The sequence below is a fragment of the Pongo abelii genome, chromosome 10, assembly GCF_028885655.2.
Source record: "Pongo abelii isolate AG06213 chromosome 10, NHGRI_mPonAbe1-v2.0_pri, whole genome shotgun sequence".
Lineage (NCBI taxonomy): Eukaryota > Metazoa > Chordata > Mammalia > Primates > Hominidae > Pongo > Pongo abelii.
The window spans coordinates 22,384,291-22,399,416 of NC_071995.2; the positions used below are offsets into that span (position 1 = coordinate 22,384,291).

Consider the following 15,126-nt stretch of genomic DNA (forward strand, 5'->3'; position numbering starts at 1 on the left):
CCCCTCTTGCCCTGTGACTTCTGCACACGTGAGCTCCCTTTCACCTTCTATGAGTGTAGCCAGCCTGAGGCCCATGTCAGATGTCCCATCTTCCAGCCAGCAGAATCATGAGCCAAATAAACCTCTTGGCTTTATAAAGATATTATTTCCTCTTCATTAAAGAACCGCTTTTCTAAATGTTGGGGGAAATGTCCATAGTCATTACTCAATCAAAACTTGTGTTCTCATAAGCCTAAGGACCATTTTAGATTTTTTACATGTTTTTTTTGTGTGTGTGTATCCATAAAATGCATATGTAAATTTTTTTTTTGTTTTTAAGCATTCACCCAAACAAAAAAGTCACAGGTAAACCCATATTTCTGAGATGCCATTATTCCAAGCAAAATAAGAGATAATCACTTCAAGTTAAATTGAAAATTTTCCTGAAGCCATACATTTCAAGTGAAATAAGTAATTCTAAATAGGACAATTTAAGTTGGATAATTTTAAAGCATCTATAATTAGTTTATTTGCAAAATTCCTGAAAGGAAAAATTTTATCACTGCCATCACAGCAGGTTTCCTCATCCGGATGAGGAAACTAGACAAATGCTAGTGTGTTTTAACTAGCTAAACAAAACTAAGTTAAATGAACATTAAAAAATTTCCCTACTGGGCCATTCCTTAACAAAATATTGAAATCCCTGTGGCTACGTTGACTAAAAGGTCATGATAAATGGATTATATAAGACTTGACTCATAGAAACCTAATCAGACGGTTAGAGATGTTGGCAGTTTAGGACCTGCTGCCATAAATGTGTGAACAACCTTTTGTAATCTAACCTATTGACCTGCATGTTTTTTCTTTACTCCAACTCATTCCTTACATGTAGGCTCAATCTTCAGTTTGCTTTACTGGTTCAGCAAAAGCCAGGAGGAACAACTTTGTAGTAATCAGAATGTTATCCAACTGTATATTGTTTACTTTATTGTAAATACTGGTGAAAAGTGGTTAATAAATAGTTTTATATTCCTTCATGCAAAAAAAAAAAAAAGTACTCAGCCACAGGCATTCCTTGATAGCAACACTTAACAGACTAAGACAGGGCCCCATGCCGGTCTACAGATGGCACTGCTGAAAGGAGTCAGCAGCCCCAGCCCTTGATGGAGATGCTGAGGAATGAGGCAGAAAGATCAGTGGACTCAGACTCCGAAGGGTCAATTTCTAGTTTTGGTCCTACTCCATGAGCTGTGTGTACTCAGTTGAGCCTCTTTACCTGTTTCCGCATGAGCAAAATGAAAATATAATTTCTGTCCTCTGGCTTTTCCTAGGATAGTTGTCAGGAGCAGCTAGTGGTTCCACTTCTGAGAATCTAAACCCCAAATAATCCAGCATGGAGAAAAAGCCTTAGAGGAACTGATGTTCATCCTGCAGTGGCCAAAATTGCTCAAACCTGAAAAGCCAGCCTTAGTAATCAAGATGAGGGTGTAATTAGCACAATCCTGATGAATCTCATTTGTGAAATTGCAGACAGCCATTACAAATATTGTTTACAGCAAGATGAGTTAATTTTTGTAGCACACACACAAAACCATAATGTGTAATGCAAAATTATAATGTGTAATGCAAAACTGGGTTGCAAAAGCAACCCAATTACTGAGACGACAGGAGCCAGCAACCACTGTCCCCCACAGCCACACTGTTGGTAATGTCACGCACGATCTCTCTGAAGGGCAATTTGGAAATTCCTACTACAATGTAAGTGTTCATGTCACTAGACCCAGCAATTGCATTTCTAGGAATCTATCCTAGAAATGTGTTAGGAAACAACCCAGATGTCTATGAATAGGGGAATAGTTAAATAAATTAAAGTTAAATAGATCACTGTGTTATCAGCCGAGTGCAGTAGCTCATGCCTGTAATCCCAGCTACTAGCTACTCTAGAGGCTGAAGCCAGAGAATCACTTGAACCTGGGAGGTGGAGGTTGCAGTGAGCCAAGATCACACCACTGCACTCCAGCCTGGGTGATACAGTGAAACTCTGTCTAAAAAAAATAAAAATAAAAATAAATTGAAAAAATAAAAATAAAATAGATGACTGTATATCAATATAATGGTATACTATGCAGCCACTAAAAATGTGGAGATTTGCATATACCGATATGGAAAGATGATCAAGACTATTAAAGATTATTAAATTGAAAAAAGCAAATTGCAAAAAATTTTTGTACAATAACAATGGTGTCATATATGATATTATAAGCATATGCATTTTTTTAAAATCTGGAGGAGACTGGGTGCAGTGGCTCATACCTATATCCCAGCACTTTGAGAGGCTGAGGTGGGAGGATTGCTTGAAGCCAGGAATCCAAGACCAGCCGGGCAACATAGTGAGGTCCCTGTCTCTACAAAAAACTGTTTAAAAATTAGTCTGTAGTCCCAGCTGCTCCGTAGGGGCTGGGGTTGGGAGGGGTTGTGCAGAGGTGGGAAGATCTCTTGAGCCCAGGAGTTCAAGTCTGCAGTAAACTATGATCACGCCACTACACTCCATCCTGGGCAACAGAGCGACACTCTATCTCCAAAAATAAAAAAAAAAAATTAAACATTTTCAGAATAAAAATAATGTTTTAAAAAATCCAGAGGAATACATACTAAATTGTTGACAATGATTATCTCTGAAGGACAGAAGGAGACTTTCCTCTATGTTATGAATTTCTGTAATGTTTAAAAAATGTAAACTTTAGCTGAAAAACAAAACTGAATATGCCATATGAACCCACTCATATAAGCAAACCAAAGTCAGGCACATGAAGACTGGAAGGAGCTCTATCAAGGTGTTATTAACAGTGACTGATGGCCAGGCACCACGGCTCAGGCCTATAATCCCAGCACTTTGGGAGGCTGAGGTGCGCAGATCACTTGAGGCCAGGAGTTCAAGACCAGCCTGGCCAACATGGTGAAACTCCGTCTCTACTAAAAATACTACTAAAAATACAAAAAATATTAGCTGGGCATGGTGGCAGGCACCTATAATCCCAGCTACTTGGGAGGCTGAGGCAGGAGAATCGCTTGAACCCGGAAGGCGGAGGTTGCGGTGAGCCGAGATCATGCCATTGCACTCCAGCCTGGGCAACAGAGTGAGACTCTGTGACAAACAAACAAACAAAAAACAGTAATTGATCATTTCTAGGTGGTGGGATAATTGAGCAGTGTTTGGCTTTTTCCTTTTGAGGGAAAACCTCTACAATGAGCATGTATGGCCTCTTCAAAAGATAACCCACCTTTAACAGCTTCTTTGTGTTAACCGGATGATGCTCAGGGTGTAATGCTCTGCTGATGTAACCTGCTGTTGGTGGTGTCCTGTTTCCCCAGGATGGATGACATCCAGCTCTGCAAGGACATCATGGACTTGAAGCAGGAGCTGCAGAACTTGGTCGCCATCCCAGGTAACCATTTGCAACTTCACCTTGTGCTAAGCAGGTGCTTGGGGGCCCCCAGCCTGGCCCATCTGTACGCCTGGGTCTGGAAGACAGAGCCTCATTCTTGCAATGCAGTGCTCCCTGACTGCATGTGTCAAACACAGCTTCGAGTCAGGCAGACCTGGGTTCAAGTCCTAGTGAATTCTGGTCACCTTCTTGTCCTTGGACAAGTCACTGTACTTCTCTGAGACTCAATTTCTCCTCCTCTGAAAACTGGGTAGTAATAGTAAGAGGGCCTAATTCATTGAGTATAAATATCATAAAGAGGCTGGGCACGGTGGCTAATGCCTGTAATCCCAGCACTTTGGGAGGCTGAGGTGGGTGGCTCACTTGAGGTCAGGAGTTTGAGGCCAGCCTGGCCAACATGGGAAAACCCCATCTCTACTAAAAATACAAAAATTTGCCGGGTGTGGTGGCGGGCGCCTGTAATCCCAGCTAACCAGCAGGCTGAGGCAGGAGAATCACTTGAGCTCGGGAAGTGGAGGTTGCAGTGAGCTGAGATTGTGCCATTGCACTCCGGCCCGGGCAACACAGCGAGACACTGTCTCAAAAAATATATAATTAAATTAAATTAAATATCATAAAAATCAATGAGATGATGCAAACTAAGTGCTTAGCTTGATATTTGGCCTCAAGAGTCCAGTAAATATTAGCAATTGTGACCATTATTATCCTACTTGGAAACAGATGAAGTGTGTACAAACTCTAACTTTGAAGTCGCCCCAGATTTGGTAGTTATTAATGCCTGACTTATTTGGCATCTTCTCCAAAAAATTTTCCCCTGCCCATCAGGCTGGGTCAGTTGCCCTCTGTGGGGGGCTTACCCTTATCAAAATACTAGTCGCAGGCCAGGCATGGTGGCTCATGCCTGTAATCCCAGCACTTTGGGAGGCTGAGGGGACAGATCACTTGAGGTCAGGAGTTTGAGAACAGCCTGGCAATCATGGTGAAACCCCATCTCTACTAAAAATACGAAAATTAGCCAGGGGTAGTGGCAGGTGCCTGTAATTCCAGCTACTCAGGAGGCTGAGGTGGGAGAACTGCTGGAACCCAGGAGGTGGATGTTGCAGTGAGGTGAGATCTCACCACTACATTTCAGCCTGGGTGACAGAGCGAAACTCCGACTCAAAAAAAAGAAAGAAAGAAATACCTGAGTAATTTATAAAGAAAATAAGTTTAATTGGCTCACAGTTCTGCAGGCTGTACCAGAAGCATGATGCTGGTGTCTGCTCAGCTGCTGGAAGGCCTCAGGAAACTTATAATCATGGCGGGAGACAAGGGAGCAGACATGTCATGTGCCCAGAGCAGGAGCAAGAGAGTGAGGAGGGAGGTGCCACACACTTTTAAATGACCAAATCTCTTGAGAACTCACTATCACAAAGACAGTACCAAGGAGGTTGGTGCTAAACCATCATGAGAAACCTCCATCATGATCCAATCACTGCTTATCAGGCCACGCCTCCAACACTGGGGATTACATTTCAATATGAGATTTGGGTGGGGACACACAGCCAAACTATATCAGAGAGGATGCTGCTGATTGGTTGGGGATGCAATCATAGGTGTGTGAAAAATGGTTCTCAGGGGTGCTAAGTCCACTTCTGGGTGGCAGGTCCACATGGATCATCATTCATCAGAAATACAAAACCTAAAAAGATATCTCAAAAGGCTGATCTTAGGTTCTGCAATAGTGATGTTATCTGCAGGAGTAATTGGGGAAGTTGCGAATCTTGTGACCTCTGGAATAATGACTGTAGTCATTTATGTCTCTGCCTTAGCAGAATTCAACCTCTTCCCATCCTTCTAAGATGGGGACCTTTTATTAGCTTTAAAAAGGCAGTTTAGTTGGTGGGAAAGGTTATAATCATTTAAACTATAAATTAAATGTCTCCCAAAGCTAGCATGGCCTAAACCTGGGAATGATTAAGGGCAGTTTGGAAGTTAAAGGCAAGATGGGGGTTGGTTAGATCAGATCCCTTTCACTGTCCTAATTTTCTCACTGTTATCATTTTTGCAAAGGTGTTTTCAAATAGGCCAGATAAGCACCCACCATTACCCTTGACTTGAATGTTTTTGCCATGCTGTCAATTCAATAACTATGTCCCAAGAGGCTGTTCTGCAGCAAGCCCTGCACCTAGGAGCCGGGCTTGCAGTGATGAACAGAGAAAGGCTCTCCACTCTCAAGGAGCCCCCAAGTTAGCAGAAAGAGACTGGGTCCAGCACACAATGGGTGCCCATAAGTGGCAGTTATTACTGAGCTACAAGTGCAGCATGATGAGCCTTAGAGCAGCATTTCCCAACCTTCAACTATTGACATTTGGGGTTGACAAATGTCAATATCTTCCTTTGGGGTTGATCATTTTTTGTTGGGGGTACAGGGCTCTGTGTTGTGTCTTGTGGGATGTTGAGTTTCATCTCTGGCCTCTACCCACTATAGGCCATTAGCACAACCTACCTCCCCGCTACCTTGCAATAGTGATGTTACCAGAAAGGGATCCTGATCCAGACCCCAAAGTTATTGGACCAAGAGCAAGAAAGAATTTAGGGCGAGTCCATAAAGTGAAAGCAAGTTTATTAAGAAAGCAAAGGAATAAAAGGATGGCTACTCAGTAGGCAGAGTAGCAGCTTGGGCTCCTCGATTGATTGTACTTATAGCTATTTCTTGATTATATGCTAAACAAGGGGTAGATTATTCAAGAGTTTTCTGGGAAAGGAGTGGGCAATTCCCACAACTGAGAGTTCCTCCCCTTTTTAGACCATATAGGGTAACTTCCTGATGTTGCCATGACATTTGTAAACTGTCATGGCACTGATGGGCATGCCTCTTAGCATGCTAATACATTATAATTAGCATATAATGAGTAGTGAGGACGACCAGAGGTCACTTTCATCGCCATCTTGGCTTTGGTGGGTTTTGGCAGGCTTCTTTACTGATGCTGTTTTATCAGGAAGGTCTTTGTGACCTGTATCCTGTGCCGACCTCCCATCTCATCTTGTGACTTAGAATGCCTAACCTCCTGGGCACGCAGCCCAGTAGGTCTCAGCCTTATTTTACGCAGCCCCTATTCCAATGGTGTTGCTGTAGTTCAAACCCTTCTGACAGTGACAACCAAAAATGTCTACAGATGTACAGATGTTGCTGAATGTACCCCAAGTGAGGTCAGGGGGGCGTGGAACATTGCCCTGTGAAAGGAAAATAAAGTCCCAGGACCCCAAATTCACTATACCAAAAGGAAAAGTTAAGCTTGGGAACTATGAGTCATACAAAAACCTACTTTTTTTTTTTTTTTTTGAGACGGAATCTCGCTCTGTCCCCCAGGCTGGAGTGCAGTGGCGCGATCTCTGCTCACAGCAAGCTCTGCCTCCCGGGTTCATGCCAGTCTCCTGCCTCAGCCTCCTGAGTAGCTGGGAGCCTGTAGGCGCCTGCCACCATGCCCGGCTAATTTTTTGTATTTTTAGTAGAGACGGGGTTTCACCGTGTTAGCCAGGATGGTCTTGATCTCCTGACCTCATGATCCACCCACCTCAGCCTTCCGAAGTGCTAGGATTACAGGTGTGAGCCACCGCGCCCAGCCAAAACTGCCTTTCTTTTTTTCCTAAACAGATAGCTGCAAGATAAAAGGCCACCTATCTTACCAGGGGCCTCCCTCACCCTGTCAATGTAAATTAACAGCTTATCCTCACAGGTAGGGGACAAAGACAAGACTATAAATCATCGTCCCTCTGCCCACCCGGAGACAAATGCACATTTGACTTCCTCCTCTACTCCACGTTTCCTTTATCCTATGTAAAATGCAGATTCACTGAGGGCCAGAGAATGCAATCCTCCCCTTCCTGCCCTCTCTGTCCCCTTTAAATATTGAAGTCCTTAAGATCCTCTGCAGGAAAAAGCACAGGCCAGGGATCCTACTGCTGCCTGTGTCTCTTTTTCCCAGGCGCCTCCTCGACTTTGGCAAAATAAACCTCCGGATTGATTGAGACCTTCTCAGACACCTTGCAGCTTACAGCCCCCACATAAGAACTACTACTTTAGTAATTAGGGTGCAGCAATCTGAGTTTGAATTCAGCCTTAGCAGGCAGGTGAACTTCGTGAAAGTTCACTACTTAATTTCTCTGAGCCTTGAATTCCTTGGGAAAATGAGGCCAATAATACTACCCCCGCATGGTTGTTGTGAATATCCCATAAATAACAAAGGCAAGGGGTAGGGGTCTTCGACACAGTCTTGTTGTAAGGGTAGCGTGCGCAATGACAGTAGAACTGAATCCTCTAGCTTTTGTGAGTATTTACTAGGTGCCCAGCACTGTGCAGGTCCTAAAGATAAATGAGTGAATAGACTCTCCTAATTGAAAGAGAGTGACAGCTAGTGGGTATGGAGTTTCTTTTGGGGGTGATTAAAATGTTCTAAAATGGATTGTGGTGATGGTTGCACAACTCTGCAAATACACTTGGAATAGATGAACTGCATGGTATGTGAATCATATTGCAATAAAGCTGTTACCAAAAAAAGTTAAATGTCAAACATAAAACAACAAAGGAATGAAGGAAAACTACCAAAGTCTATTCACCAACCACTAGAAACCCCAATGCAATTGATCTAGCATTGTTGGCTTTGGACTCTGGCATTGTAATAGAACTCAACTAGTGATATGCTTTGGTTGTGTTCCTACCCAAATCTCATCTTGAATTGTAGCTCCTATAATCCCCATGTGTTGTGGGAGGGACCTGGTGGGAGATGATTGAATCATGGCGGACAGTTTCCCCCATATTGTTCTCATGGTAGTGAATAAGTCTCATGAAAGCTGATGGTTTTATAAGGGGTTTCCCCTTTTGCTTGGTTCTCATTTTCTGTGCTGCCTGCTGCCAAGTAAGATGTGCCTTTTGCCTTCTGCCATGATTGTGAGGCCTCCCCAGCCACGTGGAACTGTGAGTCCATTAAACCTCTTTTTCTTTACAAATTAACCAGTTTCGGGTATGTTTTTATCAGCAACGTGAAAATGGACTAATACAACTAGGGTCTGCTCACCTGGCACAGTAAGACCAGCTGTCTCCCCAGAGGTTTTGCAGTGGTAAAAAGGAAGAAGTTTATTTGCAAGGCTCCAAGCAAGGAGGACTGGGAAGCTAATGCTCCAAGCCTGACCTCCTCAATTGGCTTATAGGTAATATACTGTCCAACAGGTTCACCTTGTCCTCTGCCTAGACAAAGCCGATTTATCAAGACTGGGGAATTACAATAGAGAAAGAGTAATTCATGCAGAGCCAGCTGTGAGGGAGACTGGAGTTTTATTACTCAAATCAGTGTCCCTGAGCATTCCAGGATCAGAGTTTTTAAAGATGATTTGGTGGATGGGGGGTGGGGGGGCAGTGAGTATGGAGTGCTGATTGGTTGGGTCGGAGATGAAATCACAGGGAGCCGAAGCTGTCCTCTTGCACTGAGTCAGTTCCTGGGTTGGGGCCACAAGATCAGATGAGCCACTTTATCAGTCTGGGTGGTGCCCACTGACCCATCAAGTGCAGGGTCTGCAAAATATCTCAAGCACTGATCTTGGGTTTTACAATAGTGGTGTTATCCTCAAGAGTAATTTGGGGAGGGTCAGCATCTTGTAGCCTCCAGCTGCGTGATTCCTAAATCATAATTCCTAATCTTGTGGTTAATTTGTTAAGTCCATTTTCACACTGCTGTCAAGAACTGCCCGAGACTGGGTATAAAGGAAAGAGGTTTCATTGACTCACAGTTCGGCATAGCTGGGGAAGCCTCAGGAAACTTACAATCATGGTGGAAGGTGAAGGAGAAGCAAGGCACTTTCTTCATAAGGTGACAGGAAGGAGAATGAACGCAGGAGGAACTGCCCAACCCTTATAAAACCATCAGATCTCATGGGAACTCACTCGCTATCACGAGAACAGCATGGGGAAACTACCCACGTGATTCAGTCACCTCCATCTGGTCTCTCCTTTGACACGTGGGGATGATGGGGATTATAATTCAAGATGAGTTTTGGGTGGGGACACAAAGCCTAACCATATCACCTACAAATGCAATCTAATTCCCAGGCAAGAAGGGAGTTTGTTTTGGGAAAAGGCTGTTATCATCTTTGTTTTAAATGATAAACTAAGTTCCTCCCAAAGTTAGTTCAGCCTATGCTCAGTAATGAACAAGGACAGCTTGGAGGTTAGAAGCAAGATGGAGTTGATTAGGTTGGATCTCTTTCACTGTCTGTTATAATTTTGCAGTGGCGATTTCAGTGCGGGTTTTTAAAGGCAGGGGTAAATTTCAGTCAAGCAGAAGTTACAGGCAAAATTGTAAATCAATACATTGAGATTACATATTGGTTTTGGCCTAAAAGGGCTGCATATGTTGAAGCTGGGGCTCACAGGTCATAGGTAGATTGAAAGATTTTCTAATTTGCAATTGGTTAAGGAAGAGAAGCTTTGTTTAAAAATCGGGGGTCAAGGCCAGGTGCGGTGGCTCACGTGTATAATCCCAGCACCTTGGGAGGCCAAAGTGGGCAGATTGCTTGAGGCCAAGAGTTCGAGACCAGCCTGGCCAACATGGTGAGACCCCTGTCTCTACTAAAATTACAAAAATTAGCCGGGCGTGGTGGCGCCTGCCTGTACTTCCAGCTACTCGGGAGACTGAGGCAGGAGAATTGCTTGAACTCGGGAGAGGGGGGTTGCAGTGAGCCAAGATTGTGCCACTGCACTCCAGCCTGGGCGACAAAGCAAGACTCTGCCTCAAATAAATAAATAAATAAATAATAAAAATAATAAAAATCGGGGGTCAGCAGAAAAGAATGTCAGCCCTGGCCCATGGGTGTGACTCCCTCCAGGCCTCTCTGGAAGACACTTAGAACAAGGAAAGATGGTCAGAATTCAGTCCTTAGTCTTCCCTTATCTGATGTCTATATGCCAGTGGATCCATTTGGTAGGGTCCTGGGTTTCTGAAAAACAACTCAGACATATATGCTAAGATGTTTATCTTCAGTTTCTATAGAAAACAAAACATCTCCAGACTCTAACTTCCTTGGCTATTGTTTTAGGCTACTATTACCTTCTTACTAATAAGTTGCTTATTGACTTTTCAAGGCTAGCTAGGTGCCTAGAATTTCCTTTGAGGGGACTCAAGATTTTCCTTTATTTCCATGCTTGGGGTGGGGGGGCTCCCACAGACCCCAAAAAGGAGTCCCTGTGTTACTGGTGGAGGGTGTCCAGGTTCTTGGTGTTTTGAACAAAGAATTGGACAAAATGCACACACACACAAAATAAGCGAGGAAAGAATGAAGCAACAAAAGCAGAAATTTATTGAAAATGAAAGTACACTCCACAGGGCGGGAGTGTGCCTGAGCATAGGGGCTCAAGAGCCCCAGTACAGAATTTTCTGAGGTTTAAATACCCTCCAGAGGTTTCCCATTGGCTACTTAGTGTACACCCTATGTAAATGAAGTAGTGGCCCACAATTAGTCTGATTGGTTGCAGAAAGCTTTTGCAGTTGCTTTGTGCAACCAATCAGATATACTTTCAATTTCTCATCTGCCACACAGAAAAGGAGGAGGGTTTGCAAAGGGAGTAGCCTGCAGTCCTTTTGTTACTTAGGTGTGGAAAGTTGGGGTTTTTCTTTTGATTTAGTTCTAGGAAGTTGGCCCTAGGTTCCCTGCCTCCAGACCATATTCTCCTGCCTCACCTCATCCATCTCAGCATTAGTAATTTTTTTTTTTTTTTTTTGAGACGGAGTCTTGCTCTGTCACCCAGGCTGGAGTGCAGTGGCGAGATCTCGGTTCACTGCAACCTCCGCCTCCTGGGTTCAAGTGAAGTGATTCTCCTGCCTCAGCCTCCTGAGTAGCTGGGATTATAAGTGTGCGCCACCACCAAGCCCAGCTAATTTTTGCATTTTTAGTAGAGACAGTGTTTCACCATGTTGACCAGGCTGGTCTTGAACTCCTGATCTCAGGTGATCCACCTGCCTCAGCCTCCCAAAGTGCTGGGATTACAGGTGTGAGCCACCATGCCCAGCTGAGCATTGGTAATATATTTTTTTTTTTTTTTTTTTTGAGACAGAGTCTCGCTCTGCCGCCCAGGCTGGAGTGCAGTGGTGCAATCTTAGCTCACTGCACCCTCCGCCTCCCAGGTTCACGCCATTCTCCTGCCTCAGCCTCCTGAGTAGCTGGGACTACAGGTGCCCGCCACCATGCCCAGCAAATTTTGTTTTTGTATTTTTAGTACAGACTGGGTTTCACTGTGTTAGCCAGGATGGTCTCAACCTCCTGATCTCGTGATCTGCCCGCCTCGGCCTACCAAAGTGTTGGAATTACAGGCGTGAGCCACCGTGCCTGGCCAGCATTGGCAATTTTTAAAGCTTCGCACATGATTGTGATGAGCAGTGAGGGTTAGGAACCACCAGGCCTGTTCCACTCCCTCATTTCACGGTTCTCCAAGGATTAGTCTGGCTGAAAGGTACAGAAACCCATCCGAGCTTATGTAAGCACAAAACAAACAATTACTGGAAGGACAGTGGAGTCTCCTGAAGCCCTAGGGCATTACATTCATTTCCCAGAGCTGCCTAACAAATTGGTGCAAACTGGATGGCTTAAGCAACAGAAATGTATTCTCTCTCGGTTCTGGATGTATTCTCTTTCGGTTCTGGAGGCCAGACATCCAAAATCGAGGTGCCAACAGGGCCTTGTTCCCTGCTAAGGCTCTAGAGGAGACTCCTTTGCCTCTTCTTAGCTTCTGGTAGTGTTAGTGAAATAGTGTTGTTGACTGGGGGTAAATACCCAAGGTTCGTTGTCTCTCTCCAAGCAGATTAAGGACACAGACACTGACATACAGAGGAGTGAGTTTAGGAGTGGAGGTTTAATAGGCAAAAGAAAGAGAAAGGAGAACAGCTCTCTCTGTCTCTCTTGAGAAGTCCCTGAATGGGAATTCCGGCCTGTGGTGGAGCGCACCAAATTTTACAGACAAGCTTGAGGTGGTGTCTGATTTACATAGGGCCCACAGATTGGTTGGAGCAGGTGTGATGTTTACATAGCACGTGGGGAAGGCTGGCCACTCCACCCTAATCAACTAATCTTATTATGCAAATGGACTTTACACTTGGGTGGTGCCATGTTGTCTTCTCCTTACGGTACACATGGCTGGCAAAGAGAAGGGAGCATAGAGCCACCATTTTGAACATACCTAGACCAGGTAGCCTTTTCCTATGCGCACAGCTGCCAGAATTCACCTGTGTAAGCTTCCAGCTCCCTTGACTATGTCTACAGCTCGATTTTACCGGCTGCTCCTTGTTAGAAAAGAAAATGATTTGGGGGCTGCTTTTCATTAAAAGGAAAACGTTAGCGAGGACTTCCTTACCCTATCTGCCTAAATAATTTCTTCTTAACTCCTGTATCATTAGCAGTAGCAAGTCCATACGAGTCTGAAGCAACTTGGTTTTTGCCTCCTCAGAGGAAATAATTCCACCAGTGGGCATAAGGCAGAGTGAGAGACCGAGGCAAGTTTTAGAGAAGGGCAAAAGTTTATTACAAGTTTTGGAGCAGGAATGAAAGGCAGTAAAGTACACTTGGAAGATGGCCAAGTGGGTGACTTGAGAGATCCAAGTGCACCACTTGACCTTTGATTTGGGGTTTTATATGTTGGCATGTTCCAGGGTTTTATGTCTCTCCTCCCTTCCTTTTTCCTCAGGGCAGGTTGTGCGCATGCACAGTGGCCTGCCAGCGCTTGGGAGAGGCCGCAAACACAGTGTATTTACAGAAGTCATGTGCCTGATCATTTGAGATGTTTTTCCCTCACCAGTTGAGTGTTCCTAGAGGAATGTCATGTAACAGTTAGACTCCGCCATTTTGCCTCTTAATGTGCATGCTTGAGCCCAGTTGCCCAACTCCTGAGATCTCATTGGGAAGCCGCTGATCACTTCAGGTGTTTTCTATCTGTTGGGAGATGGCCTTTCCCTGGCACCAGCTGCGACCAGTTATTATTTTAAAGAGACAATTTTAACAACTGCCTGACATCACCTGATGGTTGCCTGGTAGTCCTTGGGGGGAAATCCCCTCTCCTTTCTTGCTCATGGCTTCCTGGCTACCTACTCTAACAGTAGCACACACAATCCTTGGCATTGCTTGCCTTGTAGTTGCACCACTTCAGTCTCTGCCTCCATCTTCACATGACCCTTTGTGTGTCTGTGTGTCTTCTCCTCTTCTCCTTTTTTTTTTTTTCTAAAAGACAGGGTCTGGCTGTGTTGCCCGGGCTGGTCTAGAACTCCCAGGCTTAAGTGATCCTCCTGCTTCAGCCTCCCAAGTAGCTGGGATTACAGGTGCAGGCCACCATGCTTGGGTCTCTTTCCTCTTCTTATAAGGACACAAGTCATTGGGTTTAGGGTCCATGCCAATAAGTATGACCTCATTTTAGCTTAACTATTATAATTACATGTGCAAAGCAACTTCCAAATTACTTTGGAAATAGAGTATTTCCAAATAGAAGAGATATAAACTGGGGAAAACTATTTCCAAATAGGGCACACATGAACTTTGGGGGTGCCTTAGTCTCTGTGGCTTGCTCTAGACCGGGGGCTTGTAAACAATATTTATTACAGTTCTGGAGGCTGGGAGGTGCAAGATCAAGGTGTTGGCAGATGCAGTGCCTGGTGAGGGCCTGTTCCTTATAGATGGTAACTTCTCACTGTGTCCTTGTGTGGTGGAAGGGACAAACAAGCTCCCTTGGGCATCTTTTATAAGGGCACTAATTCCATTCATGAGGGTTCTACCCTCATAATCTACTTGCTTACCAAAGGCCTCATTTCTTAATACCATGACCATGGAAGTTAGGATTTCAGTGAGTGGCACCTGTAGGCAAGTGGAAGATGATGGGAAAGGTATGTAGCACACATGCACATGAGCAGCACTGGCCAATGACTTGGATACTTGGGCTAGTCATAGGTCTGTGAGCTGACGCAGGCCACTTGTGTGAGTAGGTGGTTTCTCCTGGGAGTTGCTGCAGATGAGGCTGGGGAATGCCTCTATTGGTGAGTGACATAAGACGTGGATGAATGGCTTGGAGACAGAGGTTTGCAGATGCTGGGGGCCCAGCCAGTTGTTCGGTGATTCTGGCTAAGATCTAGAGAGCAGTGGAGGGCACTGGGAATGTCAGAGTGCTGTCAATGGTTATTTGGAGAGTAAAGTCACACCACGAGCTCCTGAGTGAGCAGGGTCCTGGTGAGTCGATGGGTGTTGGTGCGTGCTTAGAGAGGGCAGGGAGCGGCTCTGTGGTGCTGACGAGTGATTTGGGGAATCAGACCCGACCCACAAGACTTACCACGGCAGGAGTAATGACACCATCATCCAATGCACCAATGGCTGGGAATGGGGAGCGGCTGGCAAACCCATTGCCCTTCTTCGTGCAGTGGTGGACTCCTGGTTAATGAGAGAAACCAACTTTCTCTCCTATCCAAATATTATGTTCTCCTTACCCTTGGTTCTGCTTCCAGATCCAGAAGAAATGATCAACGTCAGTCATGGGCAGGCAGACAAGCTGTCCCACATTTTTTATTCTGAAGGGATTTGAGCAGAAAGAGCCCAAGTGGGTTTAAGTTTTTGCTTTCTAATTTTCTCAAACCTCATCTTCAGCCCTCTCTCTTTTTTTTTTTGTTTTTTCTCTTTGGCATCCTAGCACTTAGTGTTT

At 44.8% G+C, this 15,126-nt stretch overlaps 1 protein-coding gene across 1 annotated transcript in view; it reads left to right on the forward strand.

Moving 5' to 3' along the window:
• LOC129049080 (bMERB domain-containing protein 1-like) overlaps positions 1 to 15,126 on the forward strand; it is a 49,574-nt gene that overhangs the window by 20,356 nt on the left and 14,092 nt on the right. Inside the window, exon 5 of the mRNA XM_054526941.2 lies at positions 3,352 to 3,425. Coding sequence (XP_054382916.1) covers positions 3,353 to 3,425 — 73 coding nt within the window. The 5' untranslated portion in view covers position 3,352. The remainder of the gene's footprint in view (positions 1 to 3,351; positions 3,426 to 15,126) is intronic.